Source organism: Saimiri boliviensis, chromosome 11 (assembly GCF_048565385.1).
Source record: "Saimiri boliviensis isolate mSaiBol1 chromosome 11, mSaiBol1.pri, whole genome shotgun sequence".
NCBI lineage: Eukaryota > Metazoa > Chordata > Mammalia > Primates > Cebidae > Saimiri > Saimiri boliviensis.
The window spans coordinates 82,541,971-82,569,860 of NC_133459.1; the positions used below are offsets into that span (position 1 = coordinate 82,541,971).

Below are 27,890 nucleotides of genomic sequence, written 5' to 3' on the forward strand. Positions count from 1 at the left end.
TAAATTATGACTTCTTGACTCCTTAGATTTTCACTAAATCAATAAAACTAAAACTAGTTTTTACATATATTCAAGTTTCAGGGAAATTCAATTCAACCTCCCCTGGAAGAGCATGCACATATTCATTAGCTACCATGAAGATATTTCATTTCTGACCATTCCCATGAAAGGGCAGATTATAACATGAAGAAATTTCTAAACATTGCCAATTTAACTTTTAACTTTCTTGGTATTATGACTTATGACTCATTCCATCAAATGGATATCCCCTTGGCATGTCTCTAAAGAAAAGATTACAGAAGGGCTTGTGTCTCAGCCACATCACAAGGCTATAATTCTTACTTCCTTAAATCTGACTGTGAAGAATTGTAATTTTTTTTTAAGGAAAGCAAATTCTTTGAAAAAATACGAAGAAGCTTCTGTTAGAGAGCTTCTTTTAGATTTGCTTCCAAGAATAGTAAATCAATTAAATAATTAAACATATATATGTTTTAAATGCCTATGTCCAGCCATCCATGGTGGCTCACACCTGTAATCCCAGCACTTTGGGACACCAAAGAAGATAGATACTTGAGTTCAAGACCAGCCTGAGCAACATAGTAAGATCCCCTAAGCGCCAACAACAAACCTATGTTTGACACTATATCACAGTGTGATATAAAGGTTACAAAGGAGATACAGAGTAATGAGACACCATCCCTGCCTTAAAGTCTAGAAGGGAAGACATCTATGTAAACAAGCTATTGCAACACAATGTAATACTTGCTATAATGGAAAAACAGAGGAAAAAGTATCTAATTCTACTGAGTACCTGTATGGCTGTACAGAGAAGGTGACATTTGAGTTGGGTCTTGAAAAATAAACAGTCTGTTACCAAGTAATGAAGATGAAGAAAGGCACTACAGATAGAGGTAGAGGCAGAAGTGGAGGCACTGGGATGAGCAGACACACACTTGTAACCCAGCACAGCACAGGGGACTAGTCAGGAGCTGTGTAACCAGAGCTCTGGCTTTCAGCCTGAGACCCACAAACTCCTGGATCTGCACAGCAGTATGTCAGGGGCTATGCAAAACCACAGGATGAGCATGTCACAGTTGCCTAAGGTTTCTTTGTGTTTATTCAATTTTCTGTCAATTTTAGTTAATAGTGGCTTTAAACATTTTTTTTTAAAAAAATGAAACAAACATGAATCCATTACAGAGCCAAATGCAAAAACTTCATTCTTTATATGAAACAAATATATCTCCATTACAGAAGTCAATTTCATGTTATAAACCTTTCCATCGACCTACTACTCCCAGCCTCTGTGATTTCATGCTCCTTTGCTCCTTGTCACTTAAGGGTCTTCAGTTAAGAAGCAGTGGACTAAAATGTAGGTTAGGCTGGGAACAGAGGCAGGAAATGAGGTAGAAAAATAACTAATTACCTTCCAGATTTATTTCCAGTGTCTTTCAGAATCCTGTTTATTCAGGGTTTCATGTGCCAGATTGAGCATATTTAAGGAGTGATGTCAGGATTCAATCTGTGATTTGGAAAATTCTGTGGCAACTTGGCAAATAAAGGAAAGAGATAGAACAAAAGACCCTTGCTACTGTCTAGGTGAGAGATAAGGTGTCTGAAATAAAGCAGAGGCAGAGGATGGCTAACAGAAAAGGGATTGAGAGACAGTTAAGAAAGAAAAATGACAGGACTTAGTGACAGGTTGACTGTAGGCAGAAGAGTAGTCAAGGATGACTTTCAGATTTCTAGTTTTGCAACGGATGGACAATGATACTATTACCTAGGGTAGGAAATATAGAAGAAAAAAAGGTTTCTGAAAGATAATGAGTCAACTTTGGCTCTGCTAAGTTGTGGTGTTATGGTAATTCATTCATTTACTCCATTTAATCTTTATTTAGCATGTATTAACATGAACTGAACTAGACAAGTAGTTGGAAATGTCCAGGAGCTAGAGGAAATTCAGACCTGGAATGTAAGTGTTACGTTAGGCTGATAATGTAGAAATGGAAGTCTGGTGTGTTTAGAGGTAATGACTGAAGCTAAGGGGAATATATGATGCTGATGACACCGGAGAGTGTGAAGAGTGAGAAAAGGACTCAAGACTGAGCCCAGGGGAAAACGAATTTTCCAGTGTCTGGTAGTAGACAAGCCTGGAAAAAAGTTGTCAGAATGTTTGCATGATACCTCTTTTTTAGTTTTCTTTCCCTTCATAATTTGCATAGTAAAATTTATTTGAAATTTTTGAACATAAATTCTTCAGAAATTTGAAAGAATCTCCATGATCTTTCTACATATCATATTAAAAAATCTTCATTTAGGATCCTTAAAGTCTTATATGTTATAAATGATCAGCCTCTTCTCAATTTATTTAAATTGGATGTAAAAATTAATTTAGACTAATAACAGCAATTGCACTATTTTATTAAATTCTGCCAGTTTATAAATTAGGCAGTTATAATAATAATTATTATTAGTATTCTTTTTTGAGACAGAGTTTCACTCTGTTGCCCACGCTGGAGTCCAGAGGCGCGATCTTGGCTCACTGCAACCTCTGCCTCCCAGGTTTAAGCGATTGTCCTGGCTCAGCCTCCAGAGTAGCTGGGACTACAGGCGCGCGCCACCACGCCCAGCAAATTTTTTAGTATTTTTAGTAGAGACGGGGTTTCACCGCGTTGGCCAGGATGCTCTCTATCTCCTGACTTCGTGATCCACCAGCCTCGGCCTCCCAAAATGCTGGGATTACAGGCGTGAGCAACCGCGCCCAGCACCTACACTCTCATATGTTATAAATGATCAGCCTCTTCTTAATTAAATATTTTATTTAAATTGGGTGTAAAAAGTAATTTAAACCAATTACAGCAGTCAATTACATTACTTTATTAAATTCTGCCTGTTTACAAATCAGGCAGTTATAATTATTTTTTAAAGGAAAGGAGGAGAACAGTGTTCAGAGAGTTGAGCTTCACCATGTGAATCCCATAGGACTCCTAATCACATAAAATGAACCTTGGGTTACTCACGGATTCAAGTTTCTTCCCCAGAGACTCATTCCTTGAGTCAAATTCTAAATGAAAGTTATTCTGGCAAGAGGGAAATGTAACCCATTAGGCTTCTGGGGCGCGCAGGACACCCAGTGGAGCGCAGCTTCCTCTCCAATCCCCAGGAGGGCTCAGCTCACTGCAGGGGGTAAACAGGAAAGCTGCCTGAAAGGATTCTGAGCGGGCAGTCTTAACATCTTCTGTCCTGGTTCTTAGGGTCCACACCCCCAAAAAATTCTCTGGGTGAGATTGCGGTGGATGTGAATCAGGGACTGAGCCTGTCAGACCTGGGGTCAGGCCGGGCCACTGTCATCAATATACCCAAGCCAGAAAACTCTTTCCTTGTAGTGGAAAACTGTTGGCCTCACCAGGGTCGCGTTAAGTAACGTCACAACGTGGCAACCAATCACAAGTCGCTTTGAAAGAGACTGTTAGGAAGCAGACATTGTATTGGTAGAGGTGCTTTGTCAATCTTGCAGAGGAATCGCCTTTTTTTTCTCAGCGACGGATGCGTCCTAGCAACAGTCGGCAGAGAAGCTGCAGTTGTGCTCTTGGGATTTGCTTTTCTGAGAGAGGAGAGTGAAACTCCCACCTCCAGCTTTCAAAGGCGCTTTTCCAGAGGGCACTACAAAGAGGCTCCTTTTCTTTCGGTTCAGCAGTATCAGGTAAGGGAAGCTCTGAATCGGAAAGGGGGTGTGGAAAACAAGTATTTTTACTCACTCTTTCAAGGGTATTTGTACACCCGCTGTGTCAGCGACGTGCTGGGCTAGTGGAGTGAAGACTGCAAAAAGTACAAGTCTTTCCTTGCTCTCAGAAAGCTTCCAGCCTAGCGAGGGAGACAAACGTAGCAACGAGAAAGCGGTTAACGACACTCTAAGAACTTTGAGGAATATGCTGTCTTGTTCCCATGTTATATATACCCAGTGGCTATCATATTGTCTAGCACATAGTAGGAGCTCAATATATCCATGAATGAATGAATGCCAAAACAGCATGATTCTGATTTTCCGTCTAGGGGCGGGGGTCAAAGAATAAAATATTAATGTGGGCTGAAATAGATTACTTCAGTACTGTTTAGAAAGGGCTGGAGTAGATACAGAGTGAGGAAGATGAACAGGGAACACAAACTCTTTGAAAGTAAGGACATTGTCTTATTCACCTAGTGACTAGTTTACCTAGTATCTAATTGCTGCTCAATACCTTCTCCTTCTTGTGTATGGTGAATGCTAAATGAATTCACAGCAATCTTTCAGAAAGCTCTGAGTCTGAAGCTCCCTGCCTTTGTAAAGGCCTGACATGATTAATTACACATAGTGTGACTGGAAAGTGTCAGGGAGAACAACATTGTTTCAGCCTGATTGAGGAAGTCAGGGAGGCTTCTTCAGGCTTTGGGGAGAAAGGTAATATTGGCCTTGAATCATGAGTCAGATTGAAGCAAGCAGAGAGATGCCTGCATAGTATGGAGCAGGAGCTGCAGCATAGGTGGCAAGGAAGGGGATTCTCCAGAGAGGGAGGGGAGAAAGTCCTGGACTGTTTGGGAATGGATGGGAACCGTGTGAAGGCGGAATAAAACCGGAAAAGCTGACGCAGTGAGGCAGACTGTGAGGGTATCGATGGCCATATTTATATGAGTTTGGACTCTATTTTGTTTTGCAAATTCTGGTGTATACACCACCAGTGCAAGACTGCCTTGCAATGCTTTTAAAAATGCAGAGTACCAGGCTCACCCTAGACCTTCAGAATCAAAAGAGGTCCAGTAAATTTGCATTTTAAATGAGCTCCATTTCTGCAATCTGGAAGATAATGCTACTGTGAATGATAGGGACCCACAAAAGTCATTATAGAGGGAAGAGACTTGATAAGGGATGCATTTTTGGAGAGTTCTGAGGTTGGCCTCTTAAGTAGTTGTTCTGGTTAGAACAGAGGCAGAGAGGCCAGTTAAGCGTCCATGATTTAGGGCAGAGGATTGGGGGAGAAGAGTCTGTGGATTTTTAAAATTCCGTATGTATTTCCACTAACCGACAATTGAAATGTATGCATTTGGTAACAAACCACAGTGGTACTCACAGGCCTGTGACTTTGCCAGCAAATTATAGTTCTTTTCATATTACATTATGGAGGTTGTAAATATATTATTTACACTCATAATTACCTCACAATTAAGGTACTTATTAGAACCACTGCTAGATTTTGTTATTTAATGTGTTAAAGAAGTACACATTATTATATTATAATTTTACAAACATTTTAATAACCATGTTTCCATGTAATCTATCTTCTTTGTAATCCCGTGTTTATCTGATGCATGGGCTTCATCAGGCTGCCAAAGGTTGATGGCACAAAACAGGGTTGGGGCTCCAGATTTGGAGGACGTGTTAAAGACCTGAACCAGAGGATGCTGTAGGAGAGGAGTGCTTGGAATTCAGGAGATATTTGGAAGGAAGAAGTAATAGGATAGTCTACTTAAATAAGTGAATATCCAATCTTGGAAAGAAATTGAAGTAGGTATAGAGGGAAAGAAACAAGAGTATAGACTGATAGGAGACATTGTAGGAATGGTTATCTCTAGGGGTGGATGTTGTATGCCTGCCAAAATAGGGCTGAAGGGCTCAGGAGAATCTTGAAGCTTAATCAGGTCTTAGTGAGGATTTACTGAGAATCAATAGTTCTTGGAGACACATGTACCAGAGGTCCAAGATGTTACTCTTGGGTTTTATTCTAAATCTGTTTTTATTCTAAATTTGTTTATTCTAAAACAAATCATATTGGCCAGGAGTTCTAGACCAGCCTGGGCATAATCAAGATCTCTTAACTGGGAATAAGCCCTGGAGAGGTAGCTCATGCCTATAATTCTGGCATTTTGGGAGGCTGAGGCAGGAGGATTGCTTGAGGCCAGGAGTTCTAGACCAGCCTGGGCAACAAAGCGAGACTTCATCTTTTAAAAATAAAATAGAAGGCCAGGTGTAGTGGCTCATGCCTGTAATCCCACTTTGGGAGGCCGAAGTGGGCAGATCACCTGAGGTCAGGAGTTCAAGACCAGCCTGGCCAATATGGTGAAACCATATTTCTACTAAAAAAAAAAAAATTAGCTGGGTGTGGTGGTGGGTACCTATAATCCCAGCTAATTGGGAGGCTGAGGCAGGAGAATTGCTTGAACCCAGGAGGCGGAAGTTACTGTAAGCCGAGATTGTGCCATTGCACTCCAGCCTGGGTGACAGAGTGAGACTCTGTCTCAATTAAAAAATAAAATAAATAAAAAGATGGAAGGCAAACATGATGAGCTTATAAATTCTTTGGGAAGAGAAAAGAGGATGATGGCCACCAAGGTCAGCTAATTGAAGAAGACCTGGGAAGATAAGACTTTCGTAAGGAAGAACCCAGTTAAAGAGAAGGTGCCAGTGCTACAAGTTCTTTCATAATCAAGATCTCTTGACTGGGAATAAGCCACACATACACACAGGCAACAAATGGGAGCATGTAACAGGTATGTGCTGTCAACCTAGACAGCAAACAGAGAGGGGGGCTCTCTAAAATAAAATGTTTATTTGGGAAGCAGGAGCAGCAGGAGGGGTGGCAAGGAAGGGGATTCTCCAGGGAGGGAGGGGAGAAAGTCCTGTACTGTTTGGGAATGGATGGGAACCTTGTGAGAGTAGAATAAAACTGGAAAAGTTGACACAGTAAGGCAGACTGTAAGTAGTTGTCTAACCAGAGCAACTACTCAAGAGGCCAACCTCAGAACTCTCCAAAAATGCATCTCTTATCAAGTCTCTTTCCTGTATAATGACTTTTGTGGGTCCTTATCATTCACAATAGCATTACCTTCCAGACTGTAGAAATGGAGCTCATTTAAAATGCAAATTTACTGGACCTCTTTTGATTCTGAAGGTCTGGGGTGAACCTGGTACTCTGCATTTTTAAAAGCATTGCAAGGCAGTCTTGCACTGGTGGTGTACACACCAGAATTTGCAAAACAAAATAGAGTCCAAACTCATATAAATATGGCCATCGATACCCTCACAGTCTGCCTCACTGCGTCAGCTTTTCCGGTTTTATTCTGCCCTTACACAGTTCCCATCCATTCCCAAACAGTCCAGGACTTTCTCCCCTCCCTCTCTGGAGAATCCCCTTCCTTGCCACCCATCCTGCAGCTCCTGTTCCACATCATGCAGGCATTACAATCAGAAGATGTGTGCTGTAGTAAACTATATGCATATTCAAGGAGATAAAAAAAGACAAACGTTTTGAAGGAAAAATGAGGAGGATTATGTAATTGTCTTCAGATAGTTATCCTTGGCTACAGAGTCAGTGACAAGACTGACAGCAGTCTGAGGTTGGACAGGCAGTTGCTAGGCAGATGTCCTTCCAGAAGTATTTTTTTTGTGTAGAGTGGCAATGTCCTTTATGCAAGGTTGTGATTTTGTACAGTCTTTTGTGATAGTTCTCGTGATCAGGCATTTGTGATATACTCGCCCTTCATGGCCTTCCCTAGCTCTGTTTTTCAGGGTTTTTAACCCAAGTGTCTCCATGTTGATTCTGACAACTTTCATAATGCATTACATGAATAAAGTGAAGAGAGGAGATTAATAGCTGCTTAAATCACTGTATTATGACAATTTAATTGATGTCACTTATGCCTTCATCTACAGTAGTTAACCTCCTGAATAATAGAAGCATCATAAAAGGATATAGTCATGGTCAATTTAGAGAATTAGTTTGGAACCAGATCATAGACAGCTGCGAATGCAGTATTCTTCATAATCAAGTGGGGCACCGTCACAGGTTTTGATCTGTTATGCAGAGGACTTACCCAGTACCTAATTTTGTCAACCTCTAATGTCTCTTGCTGTTAACACAGAGTCTAGAAAATGTGACCTTTGTACTTCAAAGTACTTTTATTTTATATACTTCAAAAGGTATTCTGAAATGGGTAAATTAACAAAGAAAATAAGTAGTTTTAATATCAAAAATATTTTTAATAAAAATGCTTAAACTTAAAATTGTTACCTTCCACAGTTTCTGTTTTGAAATACAATTAGCTCTAATGCTTTGAAAACCAGTCAAAACACAAGCCACTGGGTTGGTCAAAACCTTTATTTTAGGAGCAGATGAAATAGCTCTTCTGCTACTCTTAATAATTGCAAATTGATTTCAGCTGCGGAACAGAAAAAATGTTATGCACATTTCAAAGTAATCTTAGTAACGTAGGATCAGATATTAAGCAATTTTCATAATCTTTTTAAAAAATTTGTTTATTATACTTTAAGTTCTGGGGCATATGTGGAGATCATACAGGTTTGTTACATAGGTATACATGTGCCATGATGGTAGTTTGCTGCATCTATCACTCTGTCATCTACATCAGGTAATTCTCCTAATGCTATCCCTCCCCAATCCCGTCACCCGCTGCTATTTCTCCTTAGCCCCCCACCCCCCAAGTCCTGGTGTGTGACATTCCCCTACCTGTGTCTGTGTGCTCTGGTGGTGTACTCATTGTGTGCTCTCATTGTTCAACACCCACTTACGAGTGAGAATATGCAGTGTTTGGTTTTCTGTTCTTGTGTCAGTTTGCTGAGAATGATGGTTTCCAGTTTCATCCATGTCCCTACCAAGGACATGAACTCATCATTTTTTATGGCTGCATAGTATTCTGTCATGTATATGTGCCACATTTTCTTTATCTAGTCTATCATTGATGAGCATTCGAGTTGGTTCCAAGTCTTTGCTATTGTGAACAGTGCCACAATAAACATACGTGTGCATGTGTCTCTATAATAGAATGATTTATAATCCTTTGGGTATATACCCAGTAATGGGATTGCTGAGTCAAATGGAATTTCTATTTCTAGATCCTTAAGGAATCGCCACACTGTCTTCCACAATGGTTGAATTAATTTACACTCCCACCAACAGTGTAAAAGCACCCCTATTTCTCCACATCCTCTCCAGCATCTGTTGTCTCCTGATTTTTTAATGATCACCATTCTAACTGGCATGAGGTGGTATCTCTATGTGGTTTTGGTTATATTTGAATAAGCAATTTAATAGAAAAAAGTTTGGAAAATGTAACATTCATTTTATGAAATATTCAGTTAATTTTATGAAAAAAAAAAAACTTCAGTAAGCCTTACAGTAATTTGAAAGTAATATCTTTTATCAGGGATTTGTTTTTAAAAAGAAAGATCTGCATTTAAAAACCTTGAATAAATGTGTTTATTGAAATTATAAAGTATATTATTCATTTGGTTTAGATACCCCCAATTAAAAGTGATTTATTTTCTAGACATAATGTTGGTAGGATTTTTATAATTTACAATTACTAAAATAAACTGCAAAATTTTACCTGAAACTGAAATACAATATAAGGTGGCTACTCCCAAAGTAATCATTTTCCTTTCAATTTAGACTATATTCACCTGGCTCACTTAGGTTATGAATGTGTCTATCTATGGTGCCTAGAAATGTAGATATTATGTTTTTAATAAAGAAGAATTAAGACCTCTAAAACCCTTTAGAACTACCTGGTCACTAGTACCTGGTCAAAATGACTAATTCACTAGGTCATTTTGCCCTTAGTCACTAGACAGTAATTTAGACAAAAATCATTTAACGTTTGTGAAAGTAGTAAATGAGCTGTTCAGGTAAGGCAGCATGCATTAATGCACATTCTAATTTTGGTGCCTACTTTATTGCTGAAAAATTGACTTTGTTTTTCCTTGAAAACTGGAAACTCAAATTACCTATAGAGCATTTAATAATAGCATTTGAAAAGAACAGGACATTTGCTTACTTTAATTATTTGGGGGATGATTATAAACTGTTACCTATATTCAAGTTTAATTTTAAGGCAGCAATTCTTAATTCCTGGAACCTGTGGATATGTTACCATACATGGCAAAGAAGTAAAGTCACAAATGTAATAAAGATCAGCAGACCTTAATATAGAGAGATTATCCTGGATTATCTAGGTAGGCCCAGTGTAGTCACAAGGGTCCTTAAAAGTGAGAGAGAAAGAAGAGAAGGTCAGAGAAAGCTACATGAGAAGGACTTCACCCTCCATTCTGACTTTGAAGTTGGAGGCTGGAGCCACAAACCAAGAAATGGTGGGGTCTAAAAATTGGAAAAGGCAAGAAAACAAATTCTCTCTTAAAGGCACTGGAAAGAAAAGAATGCAGCCCTGTTGACTCCTTGGTTTAAGCCCCATGAGATCCGTATCAGACATCTGAACTACAAAGCTGTAAGATAATAGATTTGAATAGTTTTAAGACACAAAATTTGTGGTAATGTGGTACAGCATTAAGAGAAAACTAATACAGCATGGACTAGTTTGGATATTACAGCATGGATACTGTATTTTTGTCACCAATGAATCTTACTGGCTCTACTTAACAAAATATATCCAGAATCCAATCACCTTTCCCATCTCATTCTCAGCTCCCTGATCTAAGCACCCTCATCTCTCCCATGAATTATTAAATGTCTCTCTACTGGATTTCCTGCTTCAGCCCTTTCCTTGCTGCAGTCTTTTCTCAACACAGCAACCATATTGACCCTTAAATTGTGGGACAGATTGAGTAAAGTAACTTCTAAGCTCAAAACCATCCAGTCACTACCCACCTCATTCAGAGTGAAAGCCAAAGTCCTAATACATGATCTAGCCTCTCTTGTGGTGTATTATATACTTGTTTCCAATTATGTCATTCCCAGCTATTACCTCCCTTATGGGTAAGAGGATCATGCATTCCCACCTACTGCCAACCAGGTAGAGGATCCCTCCCCCATTATCAGGATTGACTTACTTGCTTGGGCCAAAAGAATGTGAACAGGAGGCACAACATGTCAGTGCCAAGGAGAAAGTTAGGTAGCATTATACAATTCCATTAGCTCTCTTGCTTTTTACTCCGCTGTGAAAGTGACATGTGTGAAATAGAGTCTGCTTCTTCAGCCTGGATCCCAGAAAAAGAAGACTTGAAGTAGCTCATCCACACCACAGTGCATAATAGCATGAGAAGAAATACATGTTTGTTATTGTATGTCACTGAGATGTAGGGGTCATCTGTTACTGTAGCAAAGCTGACTAATCTATCCCTATCACCTCTCTGATCAACTTTGCCTGTAGTCTTTCCCTGACCCTGCTTTAGCCATCATGACCTTCTTGCTGTTTTCTTAAATATGCCAGGCATGATCCTGCTCCAAAACCTTTAAATGTACTGTTCCTTCCAACTGAAAACACTGTTTCTCTCCCAGATATCTGCATTTCTTGCTTTCTTCTTTCTCAGGTCTTTGTTCCAATGTCCGATTCCTTTTCCTACCTTATTTTTCTTGTTAGTAGTTCTCACCTCTTAAAATACTAATTATATTTTCCTCCTTTATTTGTTCATTTTCTGTCTTTCCCTAGAATGTAAGCTTTCATGAGGGGTTTTGCCTATTTTGTTCACTGCTGTATCCCTAACACCTAGGATAGCATCTGGTGCATCATAGTCACTCAGTATATATATGTGGAATAAATAGTGGTGGTGATGATGGTGTGTGCATAGGGTGAGTCTAAGTGGTGTTAAGAGTTTTTCACCATGTTGGCCAGGCTGGCCTCGAACTTATAACCTCATGATCCACCTACCTCAACCTCCCAAAGTGCTGGGATTACAGGTGTGAGCATGCCATAGCACTCCAGCCTGGGTGACAGAGCAAGACTCCATCTCAGGAGAAAAAAAAGTTTTAAAGTATTTTACATTAAACTAAAATGCAGCTAGGATAGCATATGGAGAAGGGGTACATTGATAAGTATCTTCTGAAAAAAGGAAGAGATACAAGATTTAAAATTATGCTAAGAGGAGGAAGTGATATGGAGGACATTTGACAGTCTAAAGAGTTGAGTCAGAGCCATTCATTGCAGAATATCTTAAAAATAGAAATTGTCAGAATCATAAAATATTGTATATATAATCAAATCCTGCCTTTCTAGGTAAATACAATGATTTAAAATAGTTTCATTTGTAACGAAACACAGCAGTTATCATTGAAATCCAAGGGATCATCTAGTACAGAGATGAAGAATATGGCTATCAGAGCCAGGCTGCTTGGGCTCACAGCCTGACACCACTGCCCACTGCTCTCTGTGTCCCTTCAGGAGGGTCACCTGAACCTCTTGGGGCCTCATTTTCTCATTATAAAAGGGGGATGAAGATAATAGTAATAATAAAATGTGGTTATCTAGTATTCAATAGTATAGCAGGAAAATTATAGTTAACAATAATTCATTGCATATTTCAAAATCACTAGAAGAACTGTAATGTTCCCAACACAAAGATAAATGTCTCAGATGATGGACAATTGAAGTCATTTATATGTCAATAAATGTGATTAAGACTAAATAAAAATACATGTAAAATACCTGGAACTGTGCCTGGCCCATAGTAAGCACTTCACAAATGTTAGCTATATCATTTTTATTATTTGAAAAAAAAATACATATGAGAAAATCTGAAGAGAAGATATTTACACACAAATACAGACACACTCACATCCACACTTTGGATAAGATTTTGTAATCGAGCATCTAAATATAAAATAAAACTTGTGATATTTTGAGCATAGGCTATTAAACAGTAGTCTGTGTTGATTTGTTAAAATGATGCAAACCAGACAGAGATGACTGAGTTGATGACGATGACACTTTATTTCATTAAGTCTTCACAATCGCCTTGCGGGGTAGATTTTATTATTATCCCCATTAAATAGTTGAATAAACTGAACTTAGAGAAGGTAAGTAATTTGCCCAAGTTCACTCAGCTGGAAAAAGTACAGCCTGTTTAAAAACTCTGCTGCCCAGGCTCCTGCAGTCACACTCCTAACCAATTTAAACAGAATGGGACAAAGGTGAGCATGGAAGAGATGACAAGGATTTGATGTCATGGTGATGACCTTAGCCAGTATTCTATCCTGTCAAAATTGATGAGCATCTAACCTAATGCAAAACAGAAACCAAGAACCTTGAAAAAAGGTTTGACAAAATGATAATGAGAATAAACAGCTTAGAGAAGAATATAAATGAACTGATGGAGCTGAAAAACAACACAAGAACTTCACAAAGCGGACACAAGTTTCAGTAGCCGAATCAACCAAGCAGAAGAAAGGATATCAGAGATTGAAGATGAACTCAATGAAATAAAACAGGAAGGCAAGATTAGTGAAAAAGTAGAAAGAAATGAACAAAGCCTCCAAGAAATGTAGAATTATGTGAAAAGACCTAATCTATGTTTGATACACCTATAGATTAGGTCTTTTCACATCTATCAAACATAGATGTGTTTTCCAAGCTGGAAAACACTCTCCAGGATATTATCCAGAAGAACTTCCCCAGCCTAGCAAGGCAGGCCAGTTTTCAAGTCCAGGAAATAAAGTGACCACCACAAAGATATTCCTCAAGAAGAGCAAACCCAGGGCTCATAATTGCCAGATTCACCAGGGTTAAAATGAAGGAAAAAAATGCTAAGGGCAGCCAGAGAGAAAGGTCAGGTTACCCACAAAAGGAAGCCCATCAGACTCACAGTGGATCTCTCAGCGGAAACCCAACAAGCCAGAAGAGGGTGGGGGCCAATATTCAACATCTTTAAAGAAAAGAACTTTCAACTCAGAATTTCATATCCAGCCAAACTAAACTTCATAAGCAAAGGAGAAATAAAATCCTTTACGAACAAGCAATTGCTTAGTGACTTCATCACCACCAGGCCTGCTTTACTACAGCCCCTGAAAGAAGCACTAAACATAGAAAGGAACAACCAGTACCAACCGCTCCAAAACCATACCAAATGGTAAAGAGCATCGGCACAATGAAGAAACTATGTCAATAATGGACAAAACATCCAGCTAGCATCAAAATGGCAGGATCAAATTCACACATAACAATAATAGCCTTAAGTATAAATGGGCTAAATGCCCCAATCAAAAAACACAGACAGGCAAATAGATAAAAAGTCAAAACCCATGGGTGTGCTGTATCCAGGAAACCCATCTCACATGCAAGGATACACATAGGCTCAAAATAAAGGGATGGAGTAAGATTTACCAAGCAAATGGAGAGCAAAAAACAGCAGGAGTTGCAATCCTAGTCTCTGATAAAATAGACTTTAAACCAACAAGGATCGTAAGAGACAAAGAAGGGCATTACATAATGGTAAAAGGATCAATGCAACAGGAAGAACTAACGATCCTAAATATATATGCACCCAATAGAGGAGCACCCAGATACATAAGGCAAGTTCTTAATGACCTACAAAAAGACTTAGACTCCCACACAATAATAGTGGGAGACTTTAACACTCCACTGTCAATATTAGACAGATCAAAGAGACTGAAAATTAACAAGCATATCCATAAAAACCCTAGAAGAAAATCTAGGCAAAACCATAAGGACTTCATGGCCAAAACATCAAAAGCACTGGCAACAAAAGCCAAAATAGACAAATGGGACCTAATCAAACTTCACAGCTTCTGCACAGCAAAAGAAACAGTTGTTAGAGTGAATTGGAAACCAACAGAATGGGAAAAAATTTTTGCAATCTACCCATCTGACAAAGGGCTAATATCCAGAATCTACAAAGAACTAAAACAGATTTACAAGAAAAAAACAAGCCCATTCAAAATGTGTAAAAATATCAAGCATTCCTATACACCAATAACAGACTTAAAGAGAGCCAAGTCAAGAAGGAACTGCCATTCACAATTGGTACAAAGAGAATAAAATACCTAGGAATACAACTAACAAAGGATATAAAGGACCTCTTCAAGGATAACTACAAACCACTGCTCAAGGAAATAAGAGAGGACACAAACAGATGGAGAAACATTCCATGCTCATGTTTAGGAAGAATCAATATTGTGAAAATGGCCATACTGCCCAAAGTAATTTATAGATTCAATGCTATCCCCATCAGGCTACCTATAACCCTCTTCACAGAACTGGAAAAAAACACCTTAAATTTCATATGGAACCAAAACAGAGTCTGCATAGCCAAGTCAATTCTAAGCAAAAAGAACAAAGCTGTAGGCATCACGCTACCTGACTTCAAACTATACTACAAGGCTACTGTAATCAAAACAGCATGGTACTGGTACCAAAACAGAGATATAGACCAATGGAACAGAACAGAGGCCTGGGAGGCAATGCCACACATCTGCAACCATCTGATCTTTGACAAACCTGACAAAAACAAGCAATGGGCAAAGGATTCCCTGTTTAATAAATGATGTTGGAAAAACTGGCTAGCCATGTGCAGAAAGCAGAAATTGGACGCCTTCCTGACACCTTACACTAAAATTAACTCCAGATGGATTTAATTTTAAACATAAGGCTTAAACATAAGACCTAACACCATAAAAACCCTAGAAGAAAACCTGGGCACAACCATTCAGGACATATAAGGACATCATGACTAAAACACTGAAAGCATTGGCAACAAAAGCCAAAATAGACAAATGGGATCTAATTAAACTCCAGAGCTTCTGCACAGCAAAAGAAGCAATCATTTAGTGAACCAGCAACCAAAAGAATGGGAAAAAATTTTTGCAATCTACCCATCTGACAAAGGACTTATATCCAGAATCTACAAAGAACTAAAACAGATTTACAAGAAAAAGACAAACAACCCTATTCAAAAATGGGCAAGGATATGAACAGACAGTTTTCAAAAGAAGACATATATGAGGCCAACAAACATGAAAAAATGCTCATCATCAGTGGTCATTAGAGAAATGCAAATCAAAACCACATTGAGATACCATCTCACGCCAGTTAGAATGGTGATCATTAAAAAAATCTAGAGACAACAGATACTGGAGAGAATGTGGAGAAATAGGAACACTTTTACATTGTTGGTGGGAATGTAAATTAGTTCAACGATTGTGGAAGACAATGCAGTGATTCAAGGACCTAGAAATAGAAATTCCATTTGACCCAGCAATCCCGTTACTGGGTATATACCCAAAGGATTATAAATCATTCTGTCATAAAGACACATGCACATGTATGTTCATTGCAGCACTGTTTACAATAGCAAAGACCTGGAACCAACCCAAATGTCCATCGATGATAGATTGGACAGGCAAAATGTGACACATGTACACCATGGAATACTATGCAGCCATCAAAAATGGTGAGTTTGTGTCCTTTGTAGGGACATGGATGAACCTGGAAACCATCATTCTCAGCAAACTGAGACAAGAACAGAAAATCAGACACTGCATGTTCTCACTCATAGGTGGGTGTTGAACAGTGAGAACACATGGACACAGGGAGGGTAGCATTACACGCTGGGGTCTGTTAGGGGGGATTAGGGTTGGGACAGTGGGGGATAGGGAGTTGGGGAGGGAGTTGGGGAGGGATAGGGAGTTGGGGAGGGATAACATGGGGAGAAATGCCAGATATAGGTGATGGGGATGGAGGCAGCAAACCACATTGCCATGTATGTATTTATGAACAGTCCTGTGTGTTCTTCACGTGTAACCCAGAACCTAAAGTGCAATAAAATAGGAAAATAATATATATGTATATATTTATATATAAATTGTTGAGGAATTCCATGGAAAACTTTTGGAGGCATTCTCTCTGATAGCCCAAATAAGGCCTTAGTTGTTACATGTTTACATGCTAAGACAAAAGTATGATCTCAATTATGTTAATTTAAAAATCATATATGCATATGCACATTGTAGGCCTGTGACTCCCAGTGGTGAGCTACTTGTTGGGAAGCCCAGCAAAAGGCAGCACAGAGCAACTATCTGGGATGGGAACTTTAATGAGAGATGGGAAAGGCAAGTCCTCTGTTGTGCTTCCATGGCAGGGCCTGTGGCTGATACTTTGTTCTGGTCACCACAGTGTGCTTCAGCTAAATGGCTCCACCAGAACAGTAAGATCTCATCGGTAAGATTGTTGTTGCAATAAACCTTTGTCACAGAACACCCATTCTACGAAGAGACTGTTTGATTTAGTCCAGGGTAAAACTTAGAAAATATATTCTTAAGTTTATTAAATGATCATGTTTAGTATTTGAAATTTCAAGTTATTTGCGAATTGCAATAATTTACTAATAATATCATCTCTTTATGCAGCCCGAGTCAGAACCATGGCTCCAAAACAAAAACAAAAGAAAAAGTCATCACGTGGCAAAAAAAGCCCAAAACCAATATTAGCTGGTAGGATTATTTCATCATTTAATGGGTTTGTGTGTGTGTGTGTGTGTGTGTGTGTGTGTGTGTGTGTAGAGTTAGTATTTGTACATATATTAGCAGCCAAATGATTATGGTTTTACATATCAAGTGAAATAAAATTTTTGTGTCATAAAGTCAAATGCATGAGGAATACAATATATGGAGATTTATTCTTACCTTTGACTAATTTCATTATGATATCAATTAAATGCCATGTAATGAATGCCATAGTAAACATATCACTAAGAGATAACTGTGTAAAAGACAATTATTCCAATTTTCTCTATTTAATTATTAACAAGATAGTTTAAGTTCTTATTGCATATTTGCACTTATATTTTGTTTTTTGAGGTTTGGTAAAGATTATAATAAACTGACATATGTTTGATTCAAAAATTTGACTTTCTTTTATTGTATTCTAGCTAGCGAAGAAATGGAACCAGTAAATATGGAAAGCATGGGTAAGTGTAAATACAATTTAAAACTTGTGTCCTCAGTTTTATAATATTTTAATATGCAGTAAGTAAGCAGGAATACTACAAACTGAAGTGATTAATCAAAATGTACATGGGCTAAAATACCATTCTATTTATAATATAAAATGAAAATTTTTTTGAAGAAAAAAATTAGAGAATTTCAAACTGAGAAGCAAACTTGGATCAAGGAGTCTGTTAAAAATTCATTTTATGATTATTGAAATACCTTTTATAACCATTAAGTGTTATTAAAACAGGAGTAGCGGGAAACAAACCTCTCAAACACCGGACTGAGGAAGGAAATGGCTTTTTATTTGGCTGGGAGCTGCAGGGGCTAAAGCCTTATTTACCAAGCTCCCCGAGAAGTAGCTTCTTTCCCCTTTTATAGGCTTACAACACTAAAGGGGAAACTGAGGCAAAACGATGTCATTGTCCATTGGCTGGACATCTGACCTTACAATCTTTTGGCTTCATTGATGTGTCAGTTCATATGCAGTGCGAGTGGCAGCAGGCAGTGGAGGGGACTTAAAGACAAGACAAAGGCAGTAAATTATTAGTTGGCAGAGGTATTTCCAGGAGGGAGCCTGGGTTGTGCAAACATGGGGGACATGACCTAGTACTGGGCTCCAGCCGGTAGTGATACATCATTTGCAACTCTTTCAAGGCTTATAGATAGCAGAGATGCTGGGAATCAAAAAGGAAGTCATCTTCCCAGGCCTTGGGCCTCTTTATGGCCTGGTCAGTGGCATCAGCAAGTTGCCTGACCACAGATTCAAGCTCTTTGGTATTTTATTTCTTTTTCAACCTGCTTCATATCCGGAGGGGAGGGGAGGGAGGAGGTGGAGACCAGGAAGTGGAAGGAGGCAAGGGGGTCTCCCCTCTCATTATAAGCCTGCAACTTATGACTTTTATCAGAATAGTATTTTTCAAACTTTTTTTAAAAGTCAAAAGTACAGTAATATTTATCTGTACTTCACACCAAGATGCCACCATTTCAAGGAAAAAGGCTGGTTTTTAAACAAATAACTAGAACCTAGAAAACTAACCTAATGTTGTTCCTCCATGTAAAGGCTAAATAATCTTATTTTAACAAAACTTCTTCTGGTGGGATGGAGGGGGATCCTCTCAGAGTTGACTTAGATGATACACTTCACTTTAAGAAACAGAAAGGAGACAGTGAGGAGGGCAAGGAAGAAGACCTAAAAGCCCCACAGGCCACTTTAAAGATTTTATCTCTTAACCAACTAGGATGGGGAAATATTGGCAGTATTTAAGAAAAGAGTGACTCCATCTGAAGTGTTTAAAGGATCAGATTGTCCTGGTTACTGTGTAGCAAATTGCAGGAGCAAGGACTGAAGCAGGGAGAATAATTAGGAAGTTATTGCAACAATCCAGGGGAAAGATGGTGATGGCCTGGACCAGGGTGGTGGTTGGGGGTCGGGGGCAGAGGTGTAGAGTGTGGAGGTGGGAAGAAAGTGGGAGAATGTCAGCTATTGTAAGTGGCTCTGTTATCAGCACCCAGCACAGTGCCTGTTGCAAGATACGCTGCCCTATAAATATTTATTAAGTTAGTGAAACTTGGGAGTCATCTTTGATTTCTTTCTCTGTCTCCCTCCACATCTCCCTACCCCTCCCAAACCACCCCAGCGTGTGGGAATTCCACCTCTTTTAAAATCTATCTCAAACCCATCTGCTTCGCATTATCTTCCCACCTGCAACCTTAGTCCAAATCTCCGCACTCCTCACTTTGGTTAGTTCCTAAGGCTCCTAGTTGATATCACTGCTTCCACTCAGCCTCCTTCAATCCATTTGGCTCATTCTTCAATCCATTAAGCAGCCTGACAATGCTTAAACTCCTCTTTCTTGCTTAAACTCTCCTATGGTCTTTCTTTGCCATTGGGCACACCTTACAGTGGTCCTGGCTCCTGTGGTCCTGGCTGCTGTGCTCAAGTGGTCCTGACCTTGTTTCCTTCTCCTCCTCACCAACCTACAGCCCACCAGCCTTGCTTAGCACAGAATGTTCCAAATTTATTCCAGCCTCAGGGCTGTTGCTTTTGCTGCTCCTGATAGACCTTCCCTTTATGCAACTTTCTTGTCACTGAGATCTAAACTACGATCTCACTTCCTCAAGAGACCTTCCTTGACCTCTCTGTCACCTATTACCCTGTTTAGTTGCTTTCATAGCACTTAAAATTCTGAAGTTAAAGTACAATCAATTCTCATTCATGGAAGTTCTGTATAGTCCCTTTGAATTCTGAATCAGCCAATACTGAACTCTTGCTCCTGGGGAAACACAGTGTTAGGTTCCTGTGAGCCTCTGGTCATATTTTCATTGACTAATCAATACATAACCTTGTTTTATGTATTTCTGTTTAAAGACTCTTTATTTAATGTATATTGTTGATTCCCTAACACTGAACTCATGGCCTACTCATGGCAAACAGCACTATAACTCATTAATGAATAAATGAATGAGTGAAGGAGTTGTGTTTCCTCTTGTTCCTGTCTGGGTAAACCACCAAAGCTACCCTTCTTAGTTCCATCTCTCATCCTGTTTTCTCCCAAATAGCACTTATCACAATTTGTATTTATTTATTTTTTCTTCTTTTTTTGTAGAGATGGGGTCTTGTTATGTTGCCCAGCTGTTCTTGAGCTCCTGGGCTCAAGGGGTCCTCCTGTCTTGGCCTTCGAAAGTGCTGGAATTACAGATGTGAGCTACCATGTCCAGCCCACAGTTTCCATTTATGAGTGTACTTCATTATTTAATATCTGTCTTTCTGTCCAGATTGGATACGCTAGTACTAGCACCAGGCTTTTCACATAATGGATGCTCAGTAAATATTTATTGACTAAATGAATTGACTGGTAAGAAAATCTGTGAACCTGATAAAGGGGCATGGTTTGAGATGTATTTGTTGACAGTAGATGAACTGAAAAATAGGAATATGTTTCTTTAAGGGAAAGAAAAAACCAACCTCAGAATATTATGGTGAGACAAGTGTAGTTTTGAGTTAGCATCCCTTTCTACTCGAGCCTCTCTCTACCCCTCTCAGGTAGCATTAGGACCCCTCTGACTTCCTTGCAGTGGGGCTCTCACCTTGCCAACTGTTACTTAGGGCTAGTGGCTGTCATGTTCCAAGAACTGAGATCCCTTTTCCTACCAAGGAACCAAGATATCCATAGGCTAATTTAAAAGCTGTTGGTCCTAGTTGGGTGTGGTGGCTCACACCTGTAATCCCAGCACTTTGGGAGGCTGAGGTGGGCAGATCACACGGTCAGGAGTTCAAAACCAGCCTGGCCAACACAATGCAACCCCATCTCTACTAAACATACAAAAAATTAGCTGGGCATGGTGGTGGGCACGTGTAATCCCAGCTACTGCTGAGGCAGGAGAATTGCTTGAACCTAGGAGGCAGAGGCTGCAGTGATCCGAGATCATGCCACTGTACTCCAGCCTGGGTGACAGAGCAAGATTCTGTCTCAAAAACAAACAAACAAACAACAACAAAAAAACACTGTCAATCCTAAGGGCCTAACAGAGCAATGCCTAGAGGTTTCTGAAGAAGAAATATATTTTTTACGCATAGCTAATATTTCTGGAGCAATGACTCTGTGCCACGCCCACACTTCTCATCACCCTAGCTCTATAAAGTAGACATTACTGTGGCCCTTATAGACATGAAGGTGCTGTGACTCCCAAATGTTATGAGTTAGTGGTATATGTGTTGCCTATTGCTGCTGTAACAAATTGCCACAAACTTAGTCGCTTAAACAATACAGATTTATTATTTAACAGTTCTAGAAATCAGGAGTCCGAAATTACTTTCACTGGGCTAATGTCAAGGTGTCAGCACGGCTGATTATCTCTGGAGGTCCTGAGGGTGAATCTGTTTCCTTGCTTTTTTCAGCCTTTAGAGGCCACTGTATTTGACTTCTGGTCCCTTCTTTCCTCTTCAAAGCCAGCAGCATAGCATCTTTGAATGATTCTCTATGACCTTTGTTTCCCTTTTCTCATCTCCTTCCTTGATTTTGATCCTCCTGTTGCCCTCTTATAAGGCCCCTTGGTATTACACTAGGCCAACCTCAGAGGCCCAGCCAACTCCCCACCTCAAAATTCTTAACCTTTGGTATCTGGGATAAATGTTTTAAAAAAATGGAAAAAATTAAAACTAAAAAGAACGTAAAAACAAAAACAACAAAAAGTAAAGATCCTTAATTATATCTGCAAGTCTCTTTTCTTATGTAAGGTAGCAATACAGAAGTATATTAATCTATTCTCGTGCTGCTAATAAAGCTATACCTGATACTGGGTAATTTATTTAAAAAAAGAGGTTTAATTGACTCACAGTTCCACATGGCTGGGGGGGCCTCACAGTCATGGTGGAAGGTGAATGAAGAGCAAAGTCATGTCTTACGTGGCAGCAGGCAAGAGAGCATGTGCAGGGGAACTTCCTTTTATAAAACCATCAGGTCTTGTGAGACTTATTCACTATCATGAGAACAGCATGGGAAAGACCCACCCCCATGATTCAGTTACCTTCCATTGGGCCCTTTCCACTACACATGGGAATTATTGGAGCTACAATTCATGATGATTTGGGTGGGGACACAGTGAAACCATATCAACAGGTTTCAGGAATTAGGACATGAACATATTAAGGGTATATTATTCTGTTTGCCATAAGTGGTTAATAGCACAGGCTTTGAAATTAGACAGACGTGGTTTAAGTCATAAACTTATGACTTAAAGTCATTCAGTGACTGTGTGGCCACAGATGACTTCACCTCCCTGAGCCTCTGCTTCTTCATCTGAAAAGCAAGGCAGGCCGTCTACCTCGTAAGATTGATGTGGAAATTAAATTAATAGTAAATCCACATTTTCTTACATAGGGCTGTCAAATAGTAGGTTCATGTTAACTCTTTTTACTATTAAAAAAAAGATACTATAAAGATAAATAAATAGATTAATGCATGAGAATAGAGTCCAAAAATGGACCCACATGTGTATGGTCAATTGATTTTCATCAAAGATGCAAAGGCAATTCAGTGGAGAAGGGATAGTCTTTCCAACAAATTATGCTACAACAGTTAGATAGCTATAAGTAGGAAAGTAAACTCAATCCATACCTCACACCATATATAAAAATTAACTCAAAATGAATCATAGACCTAAAGGTAAAACCAAATATTCTAAAATTTCTAGAAGAAAACGTAGGAGAAAATCTTTGTGACCTTGGACTTGGCAAAGATTTCCCAGATATGACACCCATAGCTAAAATCTCAAGAAATCTTAAAGATTTCTTAAGATTTTCTTTTTTTAAATCTTAAAGGTTTTTTTCTTTTATAGAATACTTGCCAGCAATGGAATGAACCATTGATACATTCAACAATGTGAATGAATCTCAAAATAATTATACTAAAAGAAGGTATACAAAAAGAGTACATTTATAAATATTCCAGAAAAAGCAAACTAATCTATAGTGACAAGGAAGCTGATTAGTGGTTACTTGGGGTTACTTGGGGATGAAGGAGGTATATTGGGAAGCAGGGGCACAAGGAAACATTTGGCCTTATGGGTCTGTTCTTTATCTTGAATATGGTAATAGCTTCATGGGGTATGTGCATATATTTATCTAATTGTACATATTGTATGCGGTTTATCATTTGTCAATTATAGCTCAGCAAACCTGTTTTTAAAAAACTAGATAGCAACCAAAATGTTAAAAAAAAAAAAAAAAGAATGTACAGGTGAAATGCATGGGGGTTACTTAAATAATGCTCATTATACAGGACAATATATGTGTAACCTATGATTTATATTGCATAGCCTTCTATCTTGTACACACAGTAAGATTCTGAGGCATGAATTGTTTAGAGCTTGAATCTGCCTTTGGCTCCTGCTAGGTGAATAACTGCCATTCATGGGATCCTAGGGAACATCATCTCTGTTCCCTCCCTGGCTATGTGTGGAGAAGCAGGACCCTCTCCAGGGCTCTGCTGTGTCCACTCATTAGAGAGAAAGTGTAGCACAGTAGAGTTCAGGGACCTTGGTTTTGATCCTAGTACCACCACTTTCAACTCCCAGAGGCTGACCTCAGACATGTTGCTTGAACTCTGTGGCCCTCAGTTTTCTCAGCTAAAAATGGAGACAATTATAGTACCCACCTCTGAATGTTGTTGTGAAGACTAAATGAGTTAATAATACACATAAAGTGCTTAAAACTGCGCCTGGCAGCAGTAAGTGTACCACAGAAGTTACCATAATTAACATGGCTGTTGGGCCCTGGCAGACTTTGTCCTTGTGATTGGCACTCATGACCTCATTCAGCTTCAGGAGGCCCTGAAGACCTCCTCCTCTGCTCCAATACTTGTCTCACACTCCCTGGAGCAACCCACCTCCCACTCTGCTCAAGGATTCAGTGAGCCCATCTCATTGCTGATCACAACAGCCTCATTGCCATAGCCTGTAGTGCTGTCCTCAGTGTGTGCATCAAAACCTACCCAATAGCAGTTGTTTTATGGTATTTGGCCGGTGACCCTTTGGGGTGTCCAGAAGTATCAGGCCTTGCCCTGGTTAGTTTGGTCCTCATGGTGATGTGGCATGATGGTGATGGTACTGGACTGTAGAAGTTTTGTGTGATTTGTTGGCTGCCAGTTTTCTGCAGTTATCACTGATTGCCAACCCTAGCCAGAAACAGTCCACTAGTTTTACTGACTTCTAGGTAAAGGAATGTTAGTTCCTAAATTAGAGTTGCCTTGAAAAATCCAATTAGTGTGAAAGGATCATTTTTTTGTGAAAAATATCAAGCCAGTAGAATTTGACGTGTGTGTTTAGTAGGGCAGATAGCATAGAAAACGATCTTTGGTGCTGTCTTTCCAGTGTCGTGGATGGCAGAAAGCTTTCTGGTCCTCCTGAATGCCTCTGTTTATTAGAGACAGCTGCCTTCTTTTCGGCATTAGCACATTATCAGTCTCACAGTCCCACCTAGTGGTTTTCTCAGGCACAACGACAGAATTTTTGTTACACATTTGACATTATAAATGCAGTCTGTTTGCAGGGGAGTACTTGTTTGAATCAAATCAACAGTTGCTTACCGAGCATCTCATAGGTGCAGCTGTTACAGTTAGTCTTTTGAGGGAGATAAAAATGTATAATATGTCCTTTATTCATGAACAACTTGAATTCCCAATGTTATGCCAACTGACTGAAGTTTGAAATATACTTCCACATATAATCAGTGTTATGCATACAGTTATTTAAAACCTCCAAATTACCTGAATTATTGTACCACAGAGCCCCTGGGGTGGGGGAAAATATTTCTATGGGAAAATAAGCTCAAAATTCCAACATGAGAGGCCACATACACTTCTCCTATTGCTGGCGCATCTGTTGAGCAGTTGGAGGGAGGATAGCCTGACATCTAGGGGTGTGGGTGCTTGAGGAGATGGGAGTGACTCTGTGAGTTGGGGAGAGAATCCTGGGGGCAGATGCAGAGCTGAGACTGTTGTGGCTGATTATAGTGATAAGAAGGATAAGAAAACAGGAAGAAGGCTTGAGAGAGAGGAGGGCAGCAGGCAGAATGCTCCTTTGTCCTCTAGCGTCCACCCTCCCAGGACATGCTGCTGCTGAGGACTGGCCCTGGGGTGCAAGAAAGGGATGTGAAGATCAAAGATGGAAGCCTGTTGAATCTCTCCTCTCTCCTCTTTTGAGAGCAATACTGGGACTGGCAGCCAGATGGGAGGAAAGGGATTGCCTCCCCACCTTCCTATGTCTAAGGGTTTATTAATACAACCAACTGAGAAGTCAGTAATTGAAAAATGTGAAGAATTGAGTAACTGTTAAGTTTGTGAAAAAGAGAAGCCCTAAAGAACAGAGATCCCTATGAAGGGTCAAGGGAAGGTTTTCGTTAAAATGGGAGGCAATTGAGCAAATCTGCATGCTGAAGGAAAGCGGCATGGAAGGAAGAGAAGTTGAAAGGAACAGTCGATGGGGCCCTGGCGGCTGAGGAGGGCAGGTCCTCTGAGTGCATAAGGGTGGAAAGGTGGTGCCTGTTTTAATCAGCCAGTGGGCAGGGCTGCACGACCTGGTAAGATTCTGTGCTATTCAGATCTTGTTTTCTCTGTGAAATAGAAAGCCAGTCACCTGGGAAGAGAGCAGCAGGGGAGAGGGTGAGGTTGGAGTGTTTTAGGAAAGCAATACAGGCTGAAAAGAGCCTAAACAAGTGATCATACCTTCTAACCAGTAATGTCAGTTTTTAAATTGATCCTAAGAAAATAATTTGAAAGGCAATAAACATTTATAAACTAGATATTTGTAGGATGATCTACAATAACTGGAAACAAGTGAGAAAAAAATTAAAATGCTTACTAACAAGAGAATGTTTTAAAAGTATGCTACAGAATTCAATTAATATAAAATGATGTTTTAGACCCATTACTTACTGTCAGATACTTGTGACATAATGGTAAGTATTAAATACTTGCACAAAATACTTAGTAAGTATTAAAATCAGAATTTAGAAGTTTATATAAGGTATATATGGAGTGACTAGAAGAAAATAAAGCAAAATATTAATAGAGATTTTTCTTCTTAAGAGGTAGTATTATGGACCATTGTTATTTTCTTCTGTTTTAAAAACTTTTTTGGCATTAAAAAAATATACTTTATATATAGGAATAATAACTTTAAAGTCTTAAAATTTTAACCAAGATAATTATTAAAAGCAAGCAGTTGTATGTTTCCTAATGCTAATATTTTAAGTGGTCATATTTAATGTCCAAATTTCACTTTGTCTTTTCTAGGTCATCCAGAAATTTATCCTTTAGTGTTAACTACCAAGACCCAGGAAATATTTAACTGCCGAATAGATGAAGATGTCACAGATGAACAACCTTATAAGCTTATCAATAAAGAAGATATTTTTGAGGACCTGCGCAATAGAGCTGCAGTATCTGATTTCCACCCAGTCAAAAAAATTGTCCAGGTAAGCACAATACCCCTTTTTATTTTCAGTCCTACCTCAAGAAGTTCCTGGTATATAACAACAAAGTTGGACAGGTTGTTGGTTCAAATCTGGCACCATTGCTTTGGGCCAGTGATAGCTTGCCCATCCCTTTTGGGAATCCTGTTTGACAGTCATCTGTGAAAAGCAGAGTTCCATCAATGACTTGTTATCTAAACCCAGAAAAGTTCATCCTTGCCCAGTTTTTGTTTTGGTTTTTTGAGAGAGGGTTTCACTTTTGTTGCCCAGGCTGGAGTACAGTGACACGATCATGGCTCACTGCATCCTCCACCTCCCAGGTTCAAGCGTTCCTCCCATCTCAGCCTCCTGAGTAACTGGGACCACAGGTGCAGGCCACTATGTCCAACTAATTTTTGTTTTTGTAGAGACAGGGTTTTACCATGTTGCCCAGGCTGAGCTCAATCAATCCACTAGCCTTGGTCTTCCAAAGTGCTGGGATTGCAGGCGTGAGCCACCATGCTCCGCCCTTGCCCAGTTTTAACTAGAATATGAATCTATCCTTATTTTCTGCTTTAATTGTTTAATTCATAATTTTGGTTCTGATTTATCTCTAAGCATGCTACAGAGCACAATACCAAACAAAAACTGCTTCTTTTTTCCTGTTAGAAGTAAAAGCGCATGTAAATTTCTCTGGATGCATTATGTTTTTAAGAGCTTTTTAAAGTTAATAAAATAATTTTGCAATTTAGTATTATCAGCCATAAATTAGCACAATGGTTGTCTTCTATGATTGGTTGTTTACAGACATAGGAATTTTGTATTAGTGTCAAAATAAACTGAATGACAGTTGAACATTAACCTCCTCTCTTAATTATATTCTTGTAGGAATATCCTGGAAATGAGCTTCTGCTTGTTTATGACAAAGACTTCAAATATGGTCTTAACTTTTATCTTATTGGAACTGAAGAGGGCAAAGAAAACTATTTAAATGTGAGCAAACCCCAAGCTCTTGTAATTTGTTTGTTTTTGTTGTGGTTGTTGTGGTTGTTTTTGAGATAGGCTCTTGCTCTGTCACCCAGGCTAGAGTGCAGTGGCACAGTCATGGTCACTGCAATGTCAACCTCCCAGGTCCAAGTGATCCTCCCACCTCAGCCCCACAAGTAGCTGGGACTACAGGGGTTCACCACCATTTCTGGCTAATTTTGTTTATT

The 27,890-nt window shown here is 39.3% G+C and overlaps 1 protein-coding gene across 4 annotated transcripts in view; it reads left to right on the forward strand.

Annotated features, from left to right (window-relative positions):
• Positions 1-3,554: 3,554 nt before the first annotated feature.
• The window catches only part of DNAI3 (dynein axonemal intermediate chain 3), a 148,544-nt gene continuing 124,208 nt past the window's right edge, over positions 3,555-27,890 (forward strand). For all 4 annotated transcript variants that reach the window (XR_012512471.1, XM_074381102.1, XM_074381101.1 and 1 more), the window contains exons 1-5: positions 3,555-3,703; positions 17,142-17,225; positions 17,663-17,701; positions 26,519-26,700; positions 27,565-27,669. Coding sequence is in view for 3 of the 4 variants with exons in the window: in XM_074381102.1 (XP_074237203.1) it covers positions 17,156-17,225; positions 17,663-17,701; positions 26,519-26,700; positions 27,565-27,669 (396 nt within the window). In the remaining variant the exon portion in view is untranslated. The remainder of the gene's footprint in view (positions 3,704-17,141; positions 17,226-17,662; positions 17,702-26,518; positions 26,701-27,564; positions 27,670-27,890) is intronic.